Genomic DNA, 23,582 nt, shown 5'->3' on the forward strand with positions numbered 1-23,582 from the left:
CATCTGCATAATTATTCCTCTCATCAGTTGAGAACAATACTGTTGCGACAAATGAACATGGAAGATATATACAAAAGTTGCTGGAAAATATAATACTTTAATTCTTGATTAAAACAAAGCATCCTTTTTTTCCTTTCTTGACTCTTGAGAGTTGAAATAAATTACATTGGGGAGAAAATAAATAGTTTTATTTAGAGAATACACAAGGAGTGCATAAAAATCACTCAGGAATCAGGATTTTTCTCCTCCTTTCCATTATTACCATCTCCAGTGGGTGCTGTAAAATTTCGCCTTTCATCAGAAGAAGCTGTAATGACTGGCATCCATACATCAGCAGTGCTACTCAAAAGAGACTGCACCTGTGGGTCTGAAGCCATGGTTGAGGATATCTTCTCGTCTAGATCATCTAACTTTTCCGACAATTTGTCCAGCTCCTTTGCTATTTGCATCTAAAATAATGAATTCAACAAGAAGAAACCTGCTATGTGAAGATACTCATCTTTCAGATTGGAAGGAATAAGATAAACACTTCAGTAGATTAAATGGCTCTAGATGAACCTTAGAAGTACCTCGTCAAGATGCACCGATGGCTTTGGTGGCACTTTGGTAACCTCTAACCCAAGTGCTTCAATTTTAGCACGTAATTCCACTTCTTCTTGATTAGTTAATGTTTCTACCTACACAAACAAATATCCATTAGAGACAGTCATATTGAGCATCAGAGCATGCCCATCATCAAAACAAGAAAAGGGGCAATGCTGGTCTACTACAGCATAGCAATCACAACATTTACATGATTTTTTATTGGTAAAAATTTACATGATTGGATGAGGAATATGCTACCCCATGAGAATGGCAAATACATGCACCATACTCAAGTATATGAGCTGGAACTATCTGCATGATCCACAGAGAAGCTTCCAAATATGAAGAGTCCAAAAAAAGTGTAGGAATTATTCATAAGGACTTGTATTATGAAAAAAGCATCCTCCAAGGAAAAAACGTGGTTATCTATGTTCTCCTATCAGACTCCCCAACTCATCAAAAAGCAGATCAAAAATGAAATCTTATATCAATATTTGGTGGGGAATGAAAAATAAATTGCATTTTCTAGGTTGTCAAGCCTAATATTCATTCATTTGTTATTTTCATAAGTAATCCATATTACCACATGGGCAGTCTGTATGTTTCCATCAACAGAAACACTAATAAATGCATTATCGGTAAAATAATTTTTGTTGGACCATCTCAGGCTTCAAATTTTGTGACATCAGAAGGATTAGGACAAATCCCCTTTACACCAACCATAAGCACCTTTGGTATATTGCAAGTAAAATTTTCACTCATGTAAACTCAACTCAATTAATACTTGAACCAGTTACCTCCCTTGGACAGACAAACCTTGCCCACACATTCTGATCTGTCTACAGCCAAATCATTTGTAAAATCTATAGAGGTCTTCAAGTTTTTACACTAGATTAGCCCATACCTGTTTTGCAACAACTCATCTTCTAGGAACCTACAAGCAGCAGTAAGTTGGTGCTTTGTTTGGTCTTTGATAAATAGACTTCATCAAATGTCTGATGGTATCACCTACTACAACTAATTTATTTTCTATAAATAGACTTTCTTTAGTTTTGCATTTTCTAGCCTTTCCATTTGTCCATATGTCCTCGTATCAACTATGTTCACTGTACAAGCATGTAGCTTTTGAATTCCATCAGTTTATCTCATGGAGCATGGCTTGTCCTATAGTTGTCTGCTGGCACCTTTGATTTTCCCTTTATCTGATGGTATACCGTATACATATATCATCTACCATATAATACAGTAGAAATCACTAATTGCTGATTCAGTCAAGTTTCTTGTGAAAGGAAAGAGGGGGAAAATGAAGATTTCAGCAGTAGAGAATGAAGGAGAAGAAGAAAAGAGTAGGAGGTCAACCAGGATTGTGAAATTAACCCTAGCCGCCTACCTCTCATTATATTTATATTTAACTTAAAGATGAGATATTACAAGGATGCCCTTAGTAGGGCGGCTACTAAAAGCTAAACAGTCACAACTTAAAAAAAAACATAAACTAATGGACCTAAAGCCCAACAACTTCCTAACTAAATAAAAAACAAACCGGACCACTCAACACTCCCCCTCAAGTTGGGAGTAAATGTCACACATTCCCAACTTGCGTAGATCATGCTCTAGCTTGTTCTTTGCAACACCTTTTGTGAGAACACCAGCGAGCTGCAGATCAGAAGCAATGTATGGAAGACAAACTTTTCCAGAAGTTACCCTTTCTCTGATAAAATGTCTATCCACTTCAATGTGCTTAGTTTGGTCATGCTGGACTGGGTTATGGGCAATGTTAATTGCTGTCTGGTTATCATAGTATAGCATCATGGGTTCTTCTGCCTGTACACCAATTTCTTCTAACAGAGAACGGATCCAGAGAAGTTCTGAAACTCCATGTGCCATAGCTCTGTATTCGGCTTCAGCACTTGATCTTGCCACCACTGTTTGTTTCTTACTCTTCCATGAGACTAGGTTACCCCCAACTAGGGTGCACACTCCTGAAGTTGATCTCCTGTCATCAAGGCACCTTGCCCAATCTGCATCTGTATAAGCCTCTAGTTTCAACTGTTCATGATCAGTAAACAATATGCCTCTGGCCGGGTGTCCCTTCAGATAAGCAAGAATCCTGTCAACTGCCTCCCAATGCTGGACTCGTGGAACATGCATGTATTGACTTACTACACTCACTGCATAGGAGATGTCTGGTCTTGTCATACACAAGTATAGCAGCCGACCCACAAGTCTCTGATATCTCCCAATGTCCTTTACTGGTTCACCTTCTGATGCATTGATTTTGTGGTTCTGATCAATAGGGGTGCTGATTGCCTTTGTTCCAAGCTTCCCTGTCTCTTGAAGAAGGTCCAAGACACTTCATTTGAGAGATAAAAATTCCATGTTTCGATCTTGCAACTTCAATGCCTAAGAAGTATCTCAGTTCTCCAAGATCCTTAATTTCAAATTCTTTATGTAGGTTCCTTTTCAGACTATCAATCTCACTCAGATCATTCCCGGTGACAACAATATCATCCACATAAACAATTAGGACTGACACCAAAGATCCCATGCGCTTTACAAACAAAGTGTGATCGGATTGAGTCTGAGTGTAGACAAAAGCAATCAAGACCTTTCTGAATCTGTCAAACTATGCTCTGGGAGATTGTTTCAAGCCATAGAGTAACTTCTTAAGCCTGCATACCTTTCCCTTTTCAGTATCATTGTAAAAACAAGAAGGAAGATCCATATACACTTCTTCTTGTAGATCCCCATTTAGGAAAGCATTCTTCACATCAAGTTGAAACAAGGGCCAAGAGTATGAGGTAGCAAGAGAAAGAAGTATCCGAACGGAGGTCATCTTTGCAATTGGCGCAAAGGTCTCTAAGTAATCAATGCCATAGGTCTGTGTGTACCCTTTTGCAACAAGTCTTGCCTTGTACCTTTCTATACTTCCATCTACTTTATATTTTACTGTGTAAACCCATCTACATCCAACTGTTTCTTTGTCTTCTGATAGGTCCACAAAGTCCCATGTCTGATTCTTAATCAAAGCTTCCATCTCTTCCTGCATAACTGTCTTTCACTCAGGTTTGGAAAGAGCCACACTAACACCCTTGGGTATAGACACTGAATCAAGAGAGGAGAAAAAAACACGGTAGGAAGGAGAAAGTCCACTATAGGATAAGTACTGTGAAATACAATGAGCAATACACTTTCTCTTCCCTTTTCTGAGAGCAATAGGGAGATCAAGAGGAATACCTGAATCCATGTCAGCCGAATCTGGAGTCTCCAAGGAATCGACAGGAAGTGGTGTGAGTTCTGCTGTAGTGGAATCAACTGCCTTGTGAAGTCTCTGTCGTGAGTAATGCTGAGAAACAAAACGCAAAGGAGGTGGCAAGGTAGGTGTCATAGGGTGGTAGTCAAGCACAGGAGTAGACACAGGGACTAGAACTGGGTGAGGAATAGATTGCTGACTCACTTCCCCAAAACACTCCCCCTGAGAAGGATTCTTTGAGAAGAAGTACGTGGATTCAAAAAAGGTGACATCCATGGTAACATATCAGCTCCTAGAGACTGGATCATAGCAGCAGTACCCTTTCTGATTCTCTGCATATCCAAGGAAGACACACTTCTTTGCCTTGGGATCAAGCTTCGAGCAATGAGGACCAAGGATATGTGCAAAGCAGACACACCCAAACACCATGAGAGGAATATGAAACATCTCCCCCTGAGGAAAAAGAAGACTGCATGGGGTGCTGAATCCAAGTATACGAGAGGGCACGCTGTTAATCAGATATACTGCTATGAGAACTGCATCACCCCAAAACCGAACCAGAATTGTAGATGTGATCGTCATGCTTCTTGCAGTCTCAACAATGTGTCTGTTCTTCCTTTTTGCAATACCATTTTGCTGTGGACTGTAGGGGCAACTGCTCTGATGGACAACACCATATTCTAACAGATATGAGGCAAGGTGTCTTTCAAAATATTCCCTGGCATTGTCAGATCTGAACACCTTTATTCTTGTTCCAAACTGTGTTAGTACCATCTGATGAAATTGCCTCACCAAGGATGGTACCTCATCGTGGGATTTCATCAGGTAAATCCAAGAGTATCGTGAGAAATCATCCACAAATAAGAGAAAATAGTGATAGCCTCCCATAGAAGGAACATGGTAAGGGCCCCACACATCCGAATGAATAACATCAAAAGAAGAAGAACATCTTTTATTACTAGGTTTAAATGAATGTCTACAATGCTTTCCAAGTTGACAACTTTCACACTCCAGACTTGATAGACTAATAGACTCAAAAAGTTTTGGAAACAAAAAACTCAAAAAGAAAAAGGTAAATGACCCAAACGATTATGCCAAAGCATAATTTGACTCACAAATTATCCCTACTGACATGATGACTCTGATGAGGAGGAAATACATCCAGGAGGTAGATTCCATTCACTTCACGACCACTCCCAATCGTCCTCTTTGAATCCAAATCCTGCAAAATACAACGACCAGGAGAAAAAATTACTGAGCAGTTCAGGTTCTTAGTCAAACTACTAATAGATAACAAATTAGTGTTCAATCTGGGAACATGAAAGACAGAGGGTAGACAAATAGAATCACTAATCTTGACAGATCCCTTCCCAGCAATAGGAACATGGGATCCATCAGCTGTGGAGACCCTATCTCTGCCAGAACAGAACTGGTAAGAAGAAAAAATAGTGGAGCTATGGGTCATGTGCTCTGAGGCTCCACAATCTATAATCCAAGGAGGTCTCTCCTTACCTGAAGTGGAAACATAATTTGCAGTGACGTGTGAACTACCTGTGTGAGCAAAGGAGGTAAAGTGGACTCCACCAGTGCCACCTGTACCTTGCTGTCCGCTTGCGGCTGAACTGGAACTGGCTGTATCTCGCTGGTTCAGAAGTAGCCCATACCTCTCAAGTTCGGCCCTTACTGCAGCAGCTGCAACAGACTCCAGAGCAGTTGTAGTAGGAGGGGCCGGAGTGTCACCAGTAACTGCCATGTGCGCATTTCCCTTTTATCTTCCTTCTTGATTTCACTGCCACTTTGTTTAGGTTTCACAGCACTTACCATGGCAGACTGATCAGAAATAAGGTTTTTCATCATCACATCCCTCCTGCACTCCTCCCCTGACACAAAGGCATATGCTTGGGAGAGAGTGACACTGTCCCTGGAAAGAATAGGTTTCTGCAACCCCATTCCATATCTCCTTAGTTGTATTTGCCCATAAAAAGATTGTACTTATATGTGGCAACTTGGAATTACACAACCAAGTCATCACCATATAATTCTCCTGTACCCACCGGGAGTTGCTAGTTTCGGGTTTCACCTCTTCACCAGTGATATACCCTAATTTCCCACGAGCACCAATGGCCATCTTTGCAGATTGTGACCATTCCAAGTAATTTGCACCATCCAACCTAACTGTAGTAATGGTCCCAACCCCAAAGGGGTCTCCAGCACCTCCTCCCACTGGTCCCATTTCACTCCTGGGCTTATTTTCAACTCCGTGGCCCTCCATGCTTCTCAAAAATGGTAAAGAAAATAACTAAAATTTGCAGCAAGATCAAACAAAACACCTTTTGGAACCAACAACACCTTCCTGGTGTCCTGGACTTTCTTCCCACAAAAGATTCCTTTTCTGTGGGATGGGAGAAGAGAGAGAAGAGGCAGCCGTCCTCTCTAGAAGCCTCCAAACCAGGCAGGACTTGAATCACCCCTTACAAAAAACTCCAAGGAATCCTAAAAGATTAGGGCGCCACTTCATAGGTCAAAAATGAAGAGTCCAACAAAAACGAGACTCTTCCCCTTTCTCCAATTTTTACTGATTTTGATGAGAAACCCTAGATCAGCTACATGGCACACAGATCCATCAAAAAATCCAAAAACTGGGCTTACCTGAGAGCTTCGATCAGCCTCTTAAATCACCATGCAGTCAGCCGATCTAGGGCTGCATGAGATAACAACTTCAAGAACCTTCGGCCTGCTCTGATACCAAGTAGAAATCACTAATTGCTGATTTAGTCAAGTTTCTTGTGAAAGGAAAGAGGGGGAAAATGAAGATTTCAGCAATAGAGAAGGAAGGAGAAGAAGAAAAGAGTAGGAGGTCAACCAGGATTGTGAAATTAACCCTAGCCGCCTACCTCTCATTATATTTATATTTAACTTAAAGATGAGATATTACAAGGATGCCCTTAGTAGGGCGGCTACTAAAAGCTGAACAATCACAACTTAAAAAAACATAAACTAATGGGCCTAAGGCCCAACAACTTCCTAATTAAATAAAAAACAAACCGGACCACTCAACAAATACCTTTGGAAGCACATCTTCACTTCACCACCCTACTCAAATTCTATTGGCAAATACCACTTGGAACAACTTCCAGACATTTCACCTTTCCATCTCAACCTCTATAGGTTGAAACCAAATACAGAAAAGGGTTACCTTAAACAACATCCAAACAGTTCACTCTTCTATTGGCAAATACCACTTGGAACAACTTCCAGACATTTCACTTTTCCATCTCAACCTCTATAGGTTGAAACTAAATACAGAAAAGGTTACCTTAAACAACATCCAAACAGTTCACTCTTCTATCTCAACACCTATAATTCGAATCTTAAGTACAAAAATGGTCATTTTGGTATCTCAACCTCCTGTCATGCTCATGTTTTCACTTTTCACTACAATCACATTTTACATTAGTGTCCTAGACTCACTTATCTTGAGATCTTTTGAATCTAGAGCATCTCCTGTTATTAAGGCTATGTCATTAACAAACCATGTACATGGCCTGACTTCCTTTTCTAAAGGCCCATACGTTAGGGCTCCATATCAATGGCCAGTGCAAACCTACAACAACTAGAAATTCTCTTCTATCTCCCTCAGTTGGAAAAATAAAAAGGAAAAAAAAGGACCCCATGCTCAATTACGACAAATGAGTAGGGGTGGAAACGAATCGAGCTTTTCATGAGCTATTCGAGCTTGGCTTGTGAAAAGCTCAATTCAGCTTGGTTTAAATCGAGCTTCGAGCCAAGCTCGAGCCCGATATATAGGCCCGTTTGCTAATCAAGTTGAGCTTGAGCCTAGTGAAGCTCGGATCATGAGGCTCGCGATATATATATATATATATATATATATATATATGTGTGTGTGTGTGTGTGTGTGTATACATATATATACACACATATATATACATACATATATATATATATATATATATAGATAGATAGATAGATAGATAGATAGATAGATAGATACACACACATATATAATTTTTATTGTAATATATAATAATATTTTATAAATATAATATTTTTATTTTTATGTAAAATAATAACTATTATATATAATATTTTTATATTTTATATGTATGATAAAATAATTTTTATAATTCTTAATTTTTTGTGTATAAAATAAAAATATTATTTTTTATATGTATAATTTTTATTTTTATAGGAAGCTTGGCTTGCAATCAAGCTCGAGCTGAGATGAGCTCGAACTTGCTAGCTTTTGAGCCAAGCCAAATTCGAGCTCAAGTCTCTAGCTCGAATCGAGCTCGAGCCTAGCATTGTTTTGACAAGCCACACTCAAATTGCCAAGTATTCGGCTCGACCCGGTTCAAATCCACCCCTACAGAAGAGTATAATCCCTGGAACTTAGGGGTGCAAATGGATCAGATCATGATCCAATCTGATCCTATTTGGTTGAGTTCGGATCACCCCTCTTTGGATCTTCAAATCGGATCAGGTCGAATAAGAGGATCTGATCAGAAATCGGATCGGATTCGGATCACCCACCCACCCACCCCCTATCCAATCCAATATATATTATATATTTATATATATAATACATATATATGTTATTTATTTATAAATATATATTTTTATTAATTTGTTATATCATTTATTTTTTATAAAAAACATGTATATATATGATGAAAATAATTAAAAATTATTTACTTTATTTAAATTAGTATGTTTTATTTTTCTTTTAATAATTTATTAATTTTTAAAGAAAACAAGTTGGATCGGATAAGATCCGAAGATCCAACTTACCAATAGGATTCAAATTCAAATTGAGTCCTACCAAATCCGATTGGGTCTTCAGATCCGATCGGATCCAACATGAACAGTGTCGGATTGGATTCGAATACAACCTGATTCGAATCCGATCCGATCCATTTGCATCCCTACTGGAACTGGCCCCTCTTCCAAGTACCTTCTCTAGCAAGTTCCATCAGCTATAAAATTGGCCATGTTATGTGTCCATGTGAACAAGGTATCAGAAGAAAAACAAAAGCTCTAGCCTCTAATGAAGTTCATCAACTTCCATGGCCCACCAAAGTGATGTCTCATCCACTCATTGAATACATAAATGTCTCCTTCCACCACCAGCCTCTTGATCCTAGGTAACTAGCTTATGCATTCTCCAAGTCAATAAATCATGTGAAGTGTTTTCTCTTCTCTCTTAACTTTTCCATCAATCACCTAATAAACACAATATCTCAACAATCACCTTGCCAGCATAAAGCCAAACCAATATTTGATAGACCAGTTTCAAGAACTAGTTTGTTCAATGAAACCCTACCAAAATTTCATAATTGAACCCATAGAATTGACATTGTGAGTATTGATGTAGCCCATATGTCTAATCCAATGTCTTTTTTTTAATAAGTGATCCAATACCATATTATCTGGCACTAATTCCTTTCCTGATGCCCATCGTTCTTCTTCTCCATAACAAAATTATTTAAAAGAATTAGAAGAGTGAAGAAAGATAAATTGTTAAAGAAGAGAAAGAACGATAATTTTAAGGACTAAACTACCATAGAGCTAGAAGGAATGAACCCAAATACCAACTACCACTTCTAACCCCCCACTCCCCAAGAACACCTAGGAGTGAAGTTGCTGACTTTGGGATTCAATTGAAAAAATGTTGAGTTTGGGGCCTTTCATGTCCTTGTCATTCTTGGACATTCTTAAATTTCAAGAAATTAAAAAAAAAAAAAGAAAGATTTAAGATTTAGCAATCTTTTGTTTCTCAAACAACCAACCTTTAGTCTTTTGATAACAAACATGGCACTACGAACCTCAAACCTTCATAGCCATTTCCTTCTAGTGATTTTTTTTTTTTGGGTGGGGGGGGAGGAAGATTGGTCAGCTTAGTTGTTTATTTTCTTTTTTTTTTCTTTATAAGTAAAAATACCTGTTTTTTTCTTTACAAAGTTTCACCCCCACCCCGCCCAAAAATACCATCCCAATTCCTACCACAATCTACCCTAAACCCCTCAACTTTTGTTAGAATAAGCAAAGATCCAAGATCCAGAAAGCCCTTTCCATCAATCTACCCTCACCTTCAAGAACCTTTCTATTTTAATCTATCCAAAGACCCCATTAAATAACAAACTCATTCCCCAATGCAACTGAACTGCATAGCCCAAATGAAAAGAAGGCAAAGACAACATCAACCCAAAACAGTTCAGTGGGCACACCAAATCCATCAGAAAGGTGAATAGAATCAGTTAAATATCAACTACTAATATTGCTAAGAGAAAATAGGTGAGAACAACATTTTTCCTTGGTTTTGCACACCTCAGACAAGTTAGCCATCTTCATATCTCTCATCTTCATCCAGTCCACCATAAGCAAGTAGGGAGTTGTTTTTTTCCTAATAATGAAAGAAAGCACTCTAATCACAGGTCTTGCTCAAAATATTTTATCTTTTGATCTAATACATTTAGTATCAGTAAGTAATTTAAGTTTTTGGACTTTCGGCAATTGCTTTGGGCCTTATTTATTTAAAATATCTATTCCCAACTAAATGCTAATACATAAACAATCAGTTCTTTTTTGTTGCTTCTTAACAGATTCTAAGGCTGCTTTAGGCTATATGGCCTCGATAGGTTTCTTGAGCTAAATGTATTGAACTTCACTCAAAAGTATCTGTTGTTTTGATTTTCTTGACAATTTTTTTTCAATAAATATTTTTTTATCAATAACAATTTCATTAATTCACCAAAAAAGTTATAAAAAGAAGACAAACACACTTATCTTCCAAGTACAACAAAGGCCTTCAAGAAAAACAAGGAATAGGAAGAGACAATAAAGTTACAACTTAACCCAAAACATTGAATCCCTTTCTGCCCCTTGTTTAGCTAAACCATCAGCTAGAGAATTGGCTGCTCTTTTAACCCAGCACATCTTAACTTCCATCTCCCGCACCAACCACTTAAATTTCCTCCTCTGATTGTTGTACTTTCATAAACCATTGTTGTCTGCATTCAACCACCCTATCACCACCTCCTTCCATAACTGCAAAGATCTTAGCTCTAAGGGAGTCACCCACCCCAATTGGACCTGAGAACATGGCAAAAATGACCCCATTCTCATCCCTAAAGACACCCCTAATCCCTGATTATCTAGGGTTCCCCTACTACTCCCATCGAAGTTTAATTTCATGAATCCAGCAGGTGGAGGGGTCCAAGACACGCTCATTACTGACTTGGTCTGTGTGCATTTTGCTATTTCACCCCACTTCCTCAACATGTCATCCACCGTGTAATCTGTGAATAGTTCCAAAGATTTCAGCCACTGTACAACCCTAATATGAATTATAGCCTTTAGTTCTTCCACCCCTCTAAATATTTTTTTTTTCAATAAATATTTTCTTGACAATTCTTGTGGACCCAAAGTTATTAAACTTGTTAGAAGTTTATTTTAGTAGGTTTGGAGGTATTTAAGAATTTTCTTATATGCTAATAAGGGTATTAGAGTCCATTCCAATTAGACCTGTTCATGGGCCGGGCTTCGGGCTTGGCTTAATGCTATTTTGGCTCGGGCTTTGGGCCAGGCCCATTCAAATTTTGGCAAAAGGCAAGCCCGAGCCCAGCCCATGAACAGGTCTAAATCTAATATATTTTTAGTAGAAATTTGCTAAATTAAAAATTTTGAAAGAAAAGTAGTTTCTTGAAGAGAGAATGAGAAGAAGAGAAGAAGAGAAGTTGAAAAGAAAGAGAGCAATAATCTGGTCACCCCCTTCACTTATTATTTCTACTAAAAATAATAGAACAGTACAAAGACAACTATGCCCTTATAGGGCGGCGGCAAAACATAAAATAGCATATATAACACTGAAAAACATAATAAAATTTGGACTCACATAACTATTGTGGTCTCCACCTCATATCTAACAACTAACATAAAAAATCTACTCAGAAAAACATCATAAAACTGATTAATCTTCAACACTCCCCCTCAAGTTGGGAGTAAATGTCACACATTCTCTACTTGAGTAGATCATGTTCAAGCTTGTTCTTTGCCATTCCTTTAGTGAGAACATCAACCAGCTGCAACTCTGAAGAGACATAAGGCAAACAAACTTCTCCGGTTGTTACCCTTTCTCTTATAAAGTGTCTATAAACTTCAATGTGTTTTGTCCTATCATGCTGAATTGGATTGTGGGCAATATTGATTGTAGCCTGATTGCCACAGTATAACATCATAGGTTCCTCTGCTTTCACCCCAATCTCACTCAAAAGAGATCCAACTCAAAGAAGTTCTGAGACGCCATGAGCCATGGATCTATACTCAGCCTCTACACTTGACCTTGCCACAACCGCTTGCTTCTTACTCTTCTAGGAGATCAAGTTTCCACCTACAAAGGTACACACTCTTGATGTATACCTCCTGTCATCTAAGCATCCTGTCCAGTTTGCATTTGTATAGGATTCTAGCTTCAGATTCTCATGATTTGAGAAAAGAATGCCTCTGCCAGGGTGCTTTTTTAGATATGCAAGTATTCTCTCAATAGCTTCCCAGTGTTGAACCCGAGGTGCATGCATGTACAAACTCACAACACTGACAGCATGAGAAATATCTAGTCGTGTCATACACAAATACAGCAGTCGGCCCACCATTCTTTGATATCTCCCCACATCCTTTACCAACTCACCATCCACACCATTAATTCTGTGATTTGGATCAATAGGAGTGTCTGCTAGTTTGGTCCCCAACTTCCCAGTCTCCCGTAGTAGGTCAAGTACATACTTTTTCTGTGAAATGAAGATCCCATGCTTGGATCTTGCAACTTCAATCCCCAAGAAGTATTTGAGCTCACCAAGATCTTTGATCTCAAATTCTTGTTGCAATGATTTTTTGAGATCATCAATCTCCTCCAGATCATTTCTTGTCACCACTATATCATACACATACACAATCAGAATTGACACCAGAGCATCTCTCATTTTCGCAAAGAAAGTGTGATCAGATTGTGTCTGTGTATATCCAAAACAGATGAGTGCCCCTCTGAACCTGTCAAACCAAGCCCTAGGTGATTGTTTCAATCCATACAGAGATTTTTTGAGTCTGCACACCTTTCCTTTACCAACATTTTCATAAAAGCCTGCTAGAATGTCCATATATACCTCCTCCTGTAAATTACCATTGAGGAAGGCATTTTTGACATCAAACTGGAACAAGGGCCATGAATAGGTGGCTGCTAAAGATAAAAGGATACGAACTGAACTCATCTTAGCTACTGGTGCAAAGGTTTCCAGATAATCAACACCATAGGTCTGAGTATACCCTTTTGCTACCAACTTTGCCTTGCACCTCTCTATCTTGCCGTCAGCCTTATACTTCACTGTGAATACCCATCTACATCCGACTGTCTCCTTGTCTGGGGGGAGATCAACTATTTCCCAAGTTTGGTTTTTGACCAAAGCATCCATCTCATCTTGCATGGTTGTTTTCCACTCAGGTTTGGAGAGAGCCTCAGTAACATTCCTGGGTATAGACACAGAATCCAAGGAAGAAAGAAAAGCACGGTAAGAGGGTGATAAGGCACTATAGGAAAGATGGTGTGAAATGCAATGGGCTATACACTTTCTCTTCCCCTTACGAAGTGCAATCAAGGTCAGTGGAATCAGTTGCAACAATGGTGTTAGGGACAATCTGGAACTGTATCTGCCGAATCTGGAGTTTCAGAAGGACTGACAGAGAGTGGTGTGGGTTGAGGATGTGTGGAGCCAACCATCATCTGCCGGCACTGATATTTCTGTGAGGCTGCCCATAGTGGCTCAGGTAATGAAACTGGAAGTGCAGGTGTTGGCTGAACTGATGGAGGTTCTAGCTGAACTGATGGAGGCACCAAAGAAATAGGAAGAGGAACAGATTGTGAGTTCTCCTCCCCAAAACTCTCCCCCTGAGGAGAACCACTTGAGAAGAAAAAGGTGGATTCAAAAAAGGTAACATCCATAGTGACAAATCTGCTCCTCGACACTGGGTCATAACAGCAATACCCCTTTTGGTTCTGAGCATACCCAAGAAAAACACATTTCTTGGCCTTAGGATCCAATTTCTTACGATGAGGGACAAGAATGTTAACAAAGGAAGCACAACCAAAAACCCTCAGAGGTATATGAAATATCTCCCCATCTGGAAAAAGAAGACTAAACGGCACCTTAAACCCCAAAGTCCGTGAAGAAACACGGTTAATCAAATGCACGGTTGTAAGAACTGCATCTCCCCAGAACTACACAGGAACTGAAACACACACCATAAGACTCCTTGCCACCTTCACAATGTGTCTGTTTTTTCCTCTCAGCAACTCCATTCTGTTGTGGTGTATATGCACAACTGCTCTGATGAACTACACCATGTTCTAAGAGATACGTAGTCAGGTCCTTCTCAAAGTAATCTCTGGCATTATCTGATCTAAAAGCCTTAGTTCTCACTCTAAATTGTGTAAGAACCATCTGGTGGAACTGTCATACCAAGTTAGGAACCTCATCACGTGATCTCATCAAATATATCCAAGAATATTGTGTATAATCATCCACAAACAAGAGAAAGTAACAGAATCCTCCCATGGAAGGGATATGATATGGCCCCCATACATCAGTGTGAACAATATTAAAAGCAGAAGTATTTCTTTTATTACTTGGTATAAAAGATTGTCTACAATGCTTTCCTAACTGACAACTCTCACACCCCAAAGTAGATAACTAAACAGACTCAAACAACTTTGGGAAAAGGCATTTCAAAGAACTAAAAGAAAGATGTCCCAAGCGATTGTGCCAAAGTATAATCTGGTTCACTGACTCTGACCCACAACTACTGCTGTTGCTAACATGAGGGCCTTGATGTCTCAGAATCTCATCCAGAAAGTAGACTCCATTCACCTCACGACCACTCTAAATCATCTTCCTTGACTCCAGATCCTGCAAAACACAATTACTAGGAAGAAAGGTCACGGAACAATTCAAATTTTTTGTTAAAGAACTAATAGACAATAGGTTGGTATGAAGTCTAAGGACATGTAAAACAAAAGATAGAGTTATATCATTGATCACTCTAACTGTCCCCTTCCCAGCAATGGGCATATGTAAACCATCTGTTGTAGAGGTCTCTACCAGAGCACAACTGCTAAGAACTGAAAATGGTAGGGGCATTAGTCATGTGCTCAGATGCTCCTGAGTCTATAATCCAAGGAGGTCCCTCCTTACCTGAAGTGGATGCAAAATTTGTAGTTGCATATGAACTACCTGTATGTGCAAAGGAAGTGGAGTAGTTGGCTCCTGCATTCTGCTGTCCATCTGGAAAGCTAGAGCTAGGTGAACCTTTCTTACTCATAAGCTGTCCAAACCTCTCCAATTCTGTTATCACTGTTGCTGCAATGGATTCCCAATCAGTTTGGGAAAAAGGGACTGAAGAGTCTCTTATAGTGGCTACATTTACATTTCCCTTCTTGTTTCTTATCCGAGCAAGCATAAGATTTGGATGAAGCTTTCAACAAGTGTCCCTGGTATGCTTAGGCTTCTTGCAATAATCACACACCAAGTCCTTCTTATCTTCCCTTCTAGTTTCACTACCCATCTCCATTCGACTTAGGTTTTGTTGTACCAACCATAGCCAACTGGTCAATCCTAGGCTGTCTCAGCATTACATTCCTCCTATTCTCCTCTCCAGAGACAAAGGCATAGGCCTAAGAAAGTGTCACACCCACCCTAGAAAGAATATGTTGCCTAGCAATGTCAAATTAAGGGTTCAACCCTGCCAAAAACTCAAAAACCCTATTCCTCTCTACCAGTCTGTGATAAGTTGCTGCATCATTTACACTTTTCCATACCACAGTTTCTAAGTGATCTATTTCCTGCCATAGGGTTTTCAGCATGGAGAAATACACAACAAGAGGTTTTTCTCCCTGTTTCATACTTATCACCTGATTTCTTAAATAATAGACTCTGATTTCATTTTGCTTCTGAGAGTAGGTTTCAGTCACTCCATCCCAAATCTCCTTAGCAGTATTAGCCCATACGAAATTTTTTGCAATATAAGGTAACATAGAATTACACAACCAGGACATTACCATGTAATTCTCCTGCACCCATCGGGAAGAGTTTGTATCAGGTTTCTTCTCCTCCCCAGTGAAATACCCTAATTTTCCATGGGCACCAATAGCCATCTTAGTTGATTGTGCCCACTCCAAATAATTTGTACCATCAAGTTTTACTGTAGTAATGATCTCAAATCCAAAAATATCACTACTACCTCCAACACCCAGCCCCACAGTATCGGTAGATTTCATCTCGATATTCCAACTCTCCATCTTACTTCAAACAGTTCAACAGTAAGAAAAAATAGATTGGAGACCTTCAAAAAATAATTTAATATCACACACAGAAACCAACCCTTCCGAAAGAAAAAAACCCTAGCTGGAGGGAAATCTCTCTCCTCCTCATGCCTCCCAACAGAGAGAAGAGTGAACTAATCACTCCGGGAGGCTCAGAAAATTCCAAAAACCAAACCACCCTCTTCAGAAAATCAAAAGAAAACTAACAATACCTGGGTGCCCAAGATCAGATCAAAAACAAAGAGTCCAACTTTTCTGAGACTCTTCCCCGTACTCCAGTTCTTCTTGATTTTGATGTTGAACAGTAGATCACCTTCCTGATGACTAGATCCCACCAAAAAATCCAAGAACTGGGCAATCTATAGCAGATCGATCAGCCCTTTACTACTTCATGCAGTCGGCTGATCTAGAGTTGCATGAGAATGCTTCAAGAAACCCTGGCCGATGCTCTGATACCAAGTAGAAATCTGCTGAATTAAAAAATATGAAAGAAAAGTAGTTTCTTGAAGATAGAATGAAGAGAGAAGGAGAAGAAGAGAAGTTGAAAAGAAAAGAGAGCAATAATCTAACCGCCCCTTCACTTATTATTTGTACTAAAAATAATAGAACAGTACAAAGACAACTATGCCCTTATAGAGCGGCAAAACATAAAACAACATATATAACACTCAAAAACATAATAAAATTTGGACTTACATAACTATTGTGGTCCTCACCTCCTATGTAACAACTAACATAAAACATCTAATTCATTCTAATATATTACTTAAGTAGGTGCAGTTTGGTAATTGTTGCATATTTAACATTGGATATAGCACTGAAAAGAACAAAATGGCAGAACATGATTTACATAGCCAACCCCATATAGCCAGGAGTCTTGGAACAAGGCTTAGATGATGATATCAACGAACCCACAGGATGGGACAACTTTTCTCCCCCATTGATTGCTCTTTTCTGTTCTTCCTTTTCTCCCTTTGTTCCTTCTCTATTCGCTCCTAAATTATTCTGGTTACAAACTGATTCTGATACATGATAAAACTCAAAATTTCCCAAATCCCAACACCTTTTGCCTTGTGATGTTTGCCAAAAATTATTTGGCACAATAGTTTTGCTATCCAAATGAACCAGCCATAGAGCTTGGAAAAAAACAATTTTCAGTTGGAGATCCATGAAGCAAAGATGGTATTCTTAAAATACCAGACTAGTAGGAAGCTTTCCTGTTAATGTCTAAACCAAAGTCTTCTTTTTTTTATCAATTAAGCCATAGTCTTTTTACTTCAGCATTATGCAATCTCTTTCAATTCCAATTGTATTGAAATCGATGTCGGCATTTGTATTACCTTTATCACATTAAACAGACTCTAAGAGATTATTTTGAATTAAGATTCACCTTCATGTTACTCAATTTTTACTTTCACATCTACCCTTCCATCTTTTTATTGGGGTAAGATGCAAATAGGTACCTTGTACTTTGGGGGTAGTGACACAGAAGGGCCTGAACTTTTAAGTGGGACATTTTAGCACACTGAACTTTTAGAAATATATACTTAAGTCCAACTCTGTTAAAACTAACATTACAATGAGAGCAAAAATACAAATATGACCATGTTTAGATTCTCTTTTTCTCACTGAACTTTTATTTTACTCTTTTTTCCATTTGTATCTCTATACTTCTTTTCAATAAAGAATAAAAGCATTTGAATGGAACAATGAAGAGCATTTAAAAAAAAAAAAAAAGAAAATCCAAATATGAGTATTTTTATAATTTTATCCTCACTGTAATGTTAATTTTAACAGAGTTGGACTTAAGTGTATATTTTTAAAAGTTCAGGATACTAAAATGTCGCACTTGAAAGTTCAGGCCCTTAAGTGTCACTACCCCCAAAGTACAGGGTACCTATATGTAATTTACCATTTTTTCCAATCAGAAACAGATCAATGCATAATCTTATCAAATTAGATAAAAGATAAGTACAAGAAGAATCAGTTACCAGGATAAGAGCAAGCAATAACCCCCAATAAAGAATGAACCAATATGTAGAAGATCATCTACACCCTACACCCTTGGACAGGAACCTGATACAACTCATCCCTATTCACCAATACCACTTCTGGGGAAAAAATCATTGCACAATGCTGGTCACAATTATCCAGGATCTTGAGAGGGGTGAACTCAATATGGACCTGACCTTGGGCATCTATTGCACAAAGTCGCCGCTCTCAGACCCAAACATGCATTTTCACATTTGTCAACCCAAGATTTTACAATTGCACCAAGCAATGGCTCGCACAAATAATTAATAATATCAATTTTACATGAGATATCAGCTATGTGCTTGTGGTGAAATTGAATCTCTCATCCATCTACTGGCCAGACTCGATTCAATCTTTTTGGATCAAAATGTAGAGGAGACTAGGGTTTAGTCAATTTCTCTAGTTGGCTTTTTTACCTGTTCTTCATTCTTTAATTCCTTAATATAGCCTACTAACTTGGGGGTGAAATTCCTAGTGAAAGATTAACACCTGTGATGTGCTGCATAAAAGAAGGCCAAATAAGTGCCTTTCCCCTCACATGTGCATCCTCTGTAAAGACAATGGTGAAACTATTTACCATATCTTTTTATCTTGTCATTTTTTGCTTTGTATTTGGGGGCATCTTTGTTCTCTCTTTGGGTGCATGGGGACTCCACCTTAGGATGTGGTGGGTCTCTTTGACCCAAACTTCTTGAGACAGCCAAAGAAAAGGAGAAGGTTATTGTGGAAAACAATGAAGGTGGCTATGATATGGATTGTATGGAAAGAAAGAAATGGGAGAATTTTCAACAAAAAGAGTAGGCCAAAGGTGGAAATCATAGACAGTAAAAATTAAAGTCACACACTGGATGAAGACTCTAGAAGCCTTCCAAGTTTTCTCACTGAATGGCATTCTGAGAACTTGGAAAGAAGTCGAACTTTCGACCCAAGAAAAGGAAAGAACCAATCATGGACTGGAGAACCCCAGCAACCAACTTTATAAAACTTAACTTTGATGGAAGTTTTATTGATAATCAAGCTGTGGCTGGGTTAGGAGGTCTATTTCGAGATTCAGAAGGAAAGGTTCCGCTTTGTATTCAGAACCATTAGAGCACGGAAATGCATTCACAGAACTATTTGGATTACTACATGTATTAAAATTTGCTAAGCAATTTGGATTCCACAACTTGGATGTGAAAGGGGATTCTCAGGTGGTCATTTCTTGGACAATATGCAGTACCCAAACCCCATGGATCTATAGGCACACAGTTCGGGAAATTGAAAGTATTATAAGGGAGTTGACTGTTCCTTTTAAATGGATGAGAAGACCAGAAAATGGGATGGCGGATATTCTACATAAACAAGGAGATGTTAGACATCAAATGTTTTGGACAAAGCTGTGAATTTGTTGTTTGGGGTGGAGAATAATCCACCTCATTGTACTCTTCAAGTTTGGCTTTAATTAGATCTTCTTTTATTTATTGATCAGAAAAAAAAAAAGAGTGGTTAGTTCAGGACTGTAGAAGAGAATAAATCTTTATATTTGTAAAATTGAGATTGACATGATTACTTTTCACAATATATTCTAGTTAGTTTAATTTTTCACTTATGGTTTTTAAACTTACAATAATCTAGAAAAGGTTACTTAGGTGGAGTTTGGCATGCTTCCATAGAATCAATGCCAGTGAACTTTTGGATTTCTAAGAAACAGTTTTTAAGCTTGGAGGTGTTGGTATTCAGCCTTTAAAAATATGGGGAGGCAGGCTAGGAGAAAGCTAAATTGCAAAAAAATATGGGGAGGCAGGCTTGGGCTGGGAAACTAATCCCGTTGACAGCTCTTATGGTTTGGGCCTGTGGTCAGGAATTATGAAAAATAGAGAGCTAATTGTTTATTTGGTCTCCTTCAAATTAGGACATGGAGAGCGCATTTACTTTTGGAAGGACAAGTGGTATGGTGAAGCACCTCTGGAATTAGTTTTTCCTCATATCTTTGCTATTGCTCAGGACAAGTTGCAACTGTTAAGGATTGCTATGAGGTGATTGGTGGTCAAATAGTTTGGAGCCCACAGTTGAAAAGAAATGTGGACAACTTGTTGTTTGACCCTGTAGCTTTGTTATTGGGTAATTTAAATCAGATTCAACTTCAGCTGTCTAATCAGGATCCTTTGTGGTGGAAAGGTACCAATTCTGGAACTTTCACTGTCAAATCTTTAGCTCTTAATCTGAGTCCAGATGATGGAGTGAGAGTTCACTGGTTTTGGATTTGGGGGCAAAAAGTTCCATCTAAGGCTATCTTCTTCTTATGGACCACCCTCAAAGGAAGAATTTCGACCATTGACAGCTTAAAATCCAAAGGGATGTAAGTTATATACAGATGCTGCTTGTGTCAAGAAGTTAAGGAGTCTATAAATCACCTTTTGATCCATTGCAGTTTCACCTATAAGGCGTGAGGGCACATGTTGTCTCTGTTTGGTGTTCAGTGGGCCACTCCCCCAGGCATTGTGAACCTAGTGGCCTCTTGGCAAGCAATCCCTTTCAGTGCTAGGGGGAACTGGGGAAGTTCCTTTAGCATATGGTTCCTATAGCCTTATGTTGGTGTGTATAGAGGGAGAAGAATGACAGTCCTTTCAGCGGAATGTTCAGTGCAAAACCTTGCATATGGTATTTCTAAATCTTGTATTTTCACTGTGCATACTTCTATTTGCATTCTTCCCAAACTGAGCCTTCTCAGTTTGGAAGGAGTACAAATACAAATATGTAAAGTGTAAAGCCTTGTATTTTGTATTTATTTGCACTGTACATATTTGTATCTGTACTCTTTCTCAGTTTGGAAGGAGTACAAATACAAATATGTAGAGTGCAAAGCCTTGTATTTTGTATGTATTTGCACTGTACATATTTGCATCTGGTACTCTTTCCAAACTAAGCCTTCAGGAAAAATCAGCTTCAATTGAGGAGGTTTTTGGAAAGATGGAGAGGCTTCTGGTGCATTGGGCAACTGTATCGTAGAAATTTAAAGGTCTTATATTTGCTGATTTTTGTAGACAATGGGGGGGGAGATTGTATGAGGCAATAATTTTGCCATGTAATGCTCTGACTATCTCTTCAGGGATTTAGTTCCCCTTTTATCTCCTCATTACCCTGGGTAGGAACCTCTCCCCCTTGCTCTTCCCTTATTAATAAAATTATCATTTACCTTTCAAAAAAAAAAAAAAAGAGTTTGGATATGTGAAATTCCAATATCTAATTCCTTTTATCAGTTCAAAGTCATTTTCAGAAGTGATTTAGAAAACCTAGTGCTTTATTGATAAAAAGGGATCATTTTCAACTCAAAAAGATCCTTTGAATAGCGATTCTGCTGAGCAGCATTCTATCCAAATGCAGCCTTAGTTTTCTCATTTATTTTTAACTGTGTATTCTTTATGGAGCAATACAGCCTTCACTTGAACTAAGAGATTCTAACATCAATTCTCATCCCCATATCATAATAAATTGGTCCATGATGCTAATGTATGACCAAATGAACACCATCTAAGACAATGCCACTACAACAAGAATGATAAGGATATTCAAAAAGCATGTTATTCATTTCATCCACCCCAAGACTCTCGACGTCTCAAACCAGCAGAGAATTAATCATGATCCTACTCAATCCCTACAGAACTCCCTAATTGTCCATTGGAATGAATAGAGTTAAAAAGAAACCGCATCCCATTGATTGCCAGTAGTCCATTCCATGCCCCCAATTACGTGTCTGGCTATGCGTGGTTTGGTTCTGCAGTAGTTATGTCACCGCATTTAAGTTTTAACCCCGATTATGAAAGCAATATAGTCTTAACAGATCTAATTTAATATAGAGAAGCACGCATAGATTTCAGACTTTATCTCTTGGAGCAACAATCTAAAAGACTAATCAAGGACAAAATGAAGTCCGAACGAGCAATTCAACAATCAAGGAAAATATAACGTTCTCCTGAATTTACCAAAAAAAAAAACAAATATAACGTTGAATGTAGTCGAACCATTCAATTCCCTCTGAAAAACCTCTGGCTGCATCTTGTTTGGGATACCCAGAACAGAACTTTTGCCAAAAATAACAAAAGTAGATCTCCCCGCTCTGACGCAAAACTCATCACTTCAATTTCTATTTAAACACACAAACCACATACCCAAAACGAGAGAGAGAGAGAGAGAGAGAGAGAGAGATCCGGAATGGTCATCTCAGAAATGAAAAATGTCAGTGTTATTTTTGGGGGAAAATTCAGGGTCTAAAGGACTAATCGCTAATTGCAACTAGAAGAGGCAAAGAAAAACAGGAAAAATAAATAGAAGGATATGCATAATGATCCAGGTACCTGTTGAAGGAGATTGGAGAGAAGCCCAAAGAGCTGAGCGTCTGCTCTTCCTTCTTCGGCCATGGTTGCTTGCTGAGATATTCCTTGTGTTACGGAACAACAGCGGTTTTCTTGTTTTTAAGCAGCGGATATTTTCCTTCACGTCAGGTAACGTTGGCTGTTTGGAAAACACAGCCTCTCCTGTTTTAAAGGAGCTTAGGCTGTTGTAAATCTTCCTGCACATGACACGTTATCCCATTAACGCTATGTTCATCTTTTAATTGAAAAGATATTGATTGCAATTACAATTTTACCCCATACCATGCCAACTGTCATGTACAGCCCAGCCTGTTTTCTCGAAGCAGGCAAACTTCTTGCTTGTTTTGAATTCGATTAAATATTCAAAGATTCTTGCTCAATTCGATTTTACCATATTAATTATTTTAGGTAATTAATATATATCTTATAAATATTTTATTTATATAAAGTATATAAGTTTGAATGTTATATATAAATTACTGAAAATGCTTAAATATTTTATATATTGTCTATGTGAATTATATAATCAATCAGATTTGAATATTTAACCAATTGAATTAGGTCACATCCGAATTCAATTTTAATAGTTAAGCATCATTAATAAAATTTGACCAATTATAATTTTTGAATTATCTTAATTCAATTTGATTATGTCAAATCTCAATTTTAAAATTGGATTTTGGACACCATTCAGAACCCTATACAAAAATAGTTGTTTTTGACACATCTAATATATATTAAGAGACCGTTTGTTTTACGGTCAGAATCGAAATCAAAATCCTTTGGAATTGAAATCGAAATGTTTGTTTGGTTCAGACAGAAATGGGAATGAGAAATGGAATCAATAACAAAGGGATTTCATTCCCAAGGGAGGGGCAAGGAATGGCAATTCCCTCAAATGGGGGAATGTCAGTCTAGTAGGAATGGGAATAAGATTCCGATTCTGCCCAACCAAACAATTGGAATGGGAATA

At 38.3% G+C, this 23,582-nt stretch overlaps 1 protein-coding gene across 1 annotated transcript; it reads right to left on the reverse strand.

Annotated features, from left to right (window-relative positions):
• Positions 1 to 77: 77 nt before the first annotated feature.
• Positions 78 to 22,905, reverse strand: LOC104603547 (uncharacterized). The gene is made up of 3 exons (XM_010267611.3): positions 22,592 to 22,905; positions 570 to 677; positions 78 to 449 (listed from the first exon to the last, which is right to left on the reverse strand). Exons 1-3 carry the CDS (start codon positions 22,652 to 22,654, stop codon positions 225 to 227), a joined length of 396 nt encoding a protein of 131 aa, XP_010265913.1. The 5' UTR covers positions 22,655 to 22,905; the 3' UTR covers positions 78 to 224.
• Positions 22,906 to 23,582: the final 677 nt, after the last annotated feature.

The sequence above is a fragment of the Nelumbo nucifera genome, chromosome 2 (assembly GCF_055504915.1).
Source record: "Nelumbo nucifera cultivar China Antique chromosome 2, China Antique-T2T, whole genome shotgun sequence".
Taxonomy (NCBI): domain Eukaryota; kingdom Viridiplantae; phylum Streptophyta; class Magnoliopsida; order Proteales; family Nelumbonaceae; genus Nelumbo; species Nelumbo nucifera.

Coding starts and splice junctions, on each gene's coding strand:
- LOC104603547 (XM_010267611.3), bottom strand. CDS start 22,654: ATGGCCGAAGAAGGAAGAGCAGACGCTCAGCTCTTTGGGCTTCTCTCC. Junction 678..22,591: donor TCTCCAATCTCCTTCAACAG/GTACCTGGATCA, acceptor TTGTTTGTGTAG/GTAGAAACATTAACTAATCA. Junction 450..569: donor CATCGGTGCATCTTGACGAG/GTACTTCTAAGG, acceptor TCATTATTTTAG/ATGCAAATAGCAAAGGAGCT.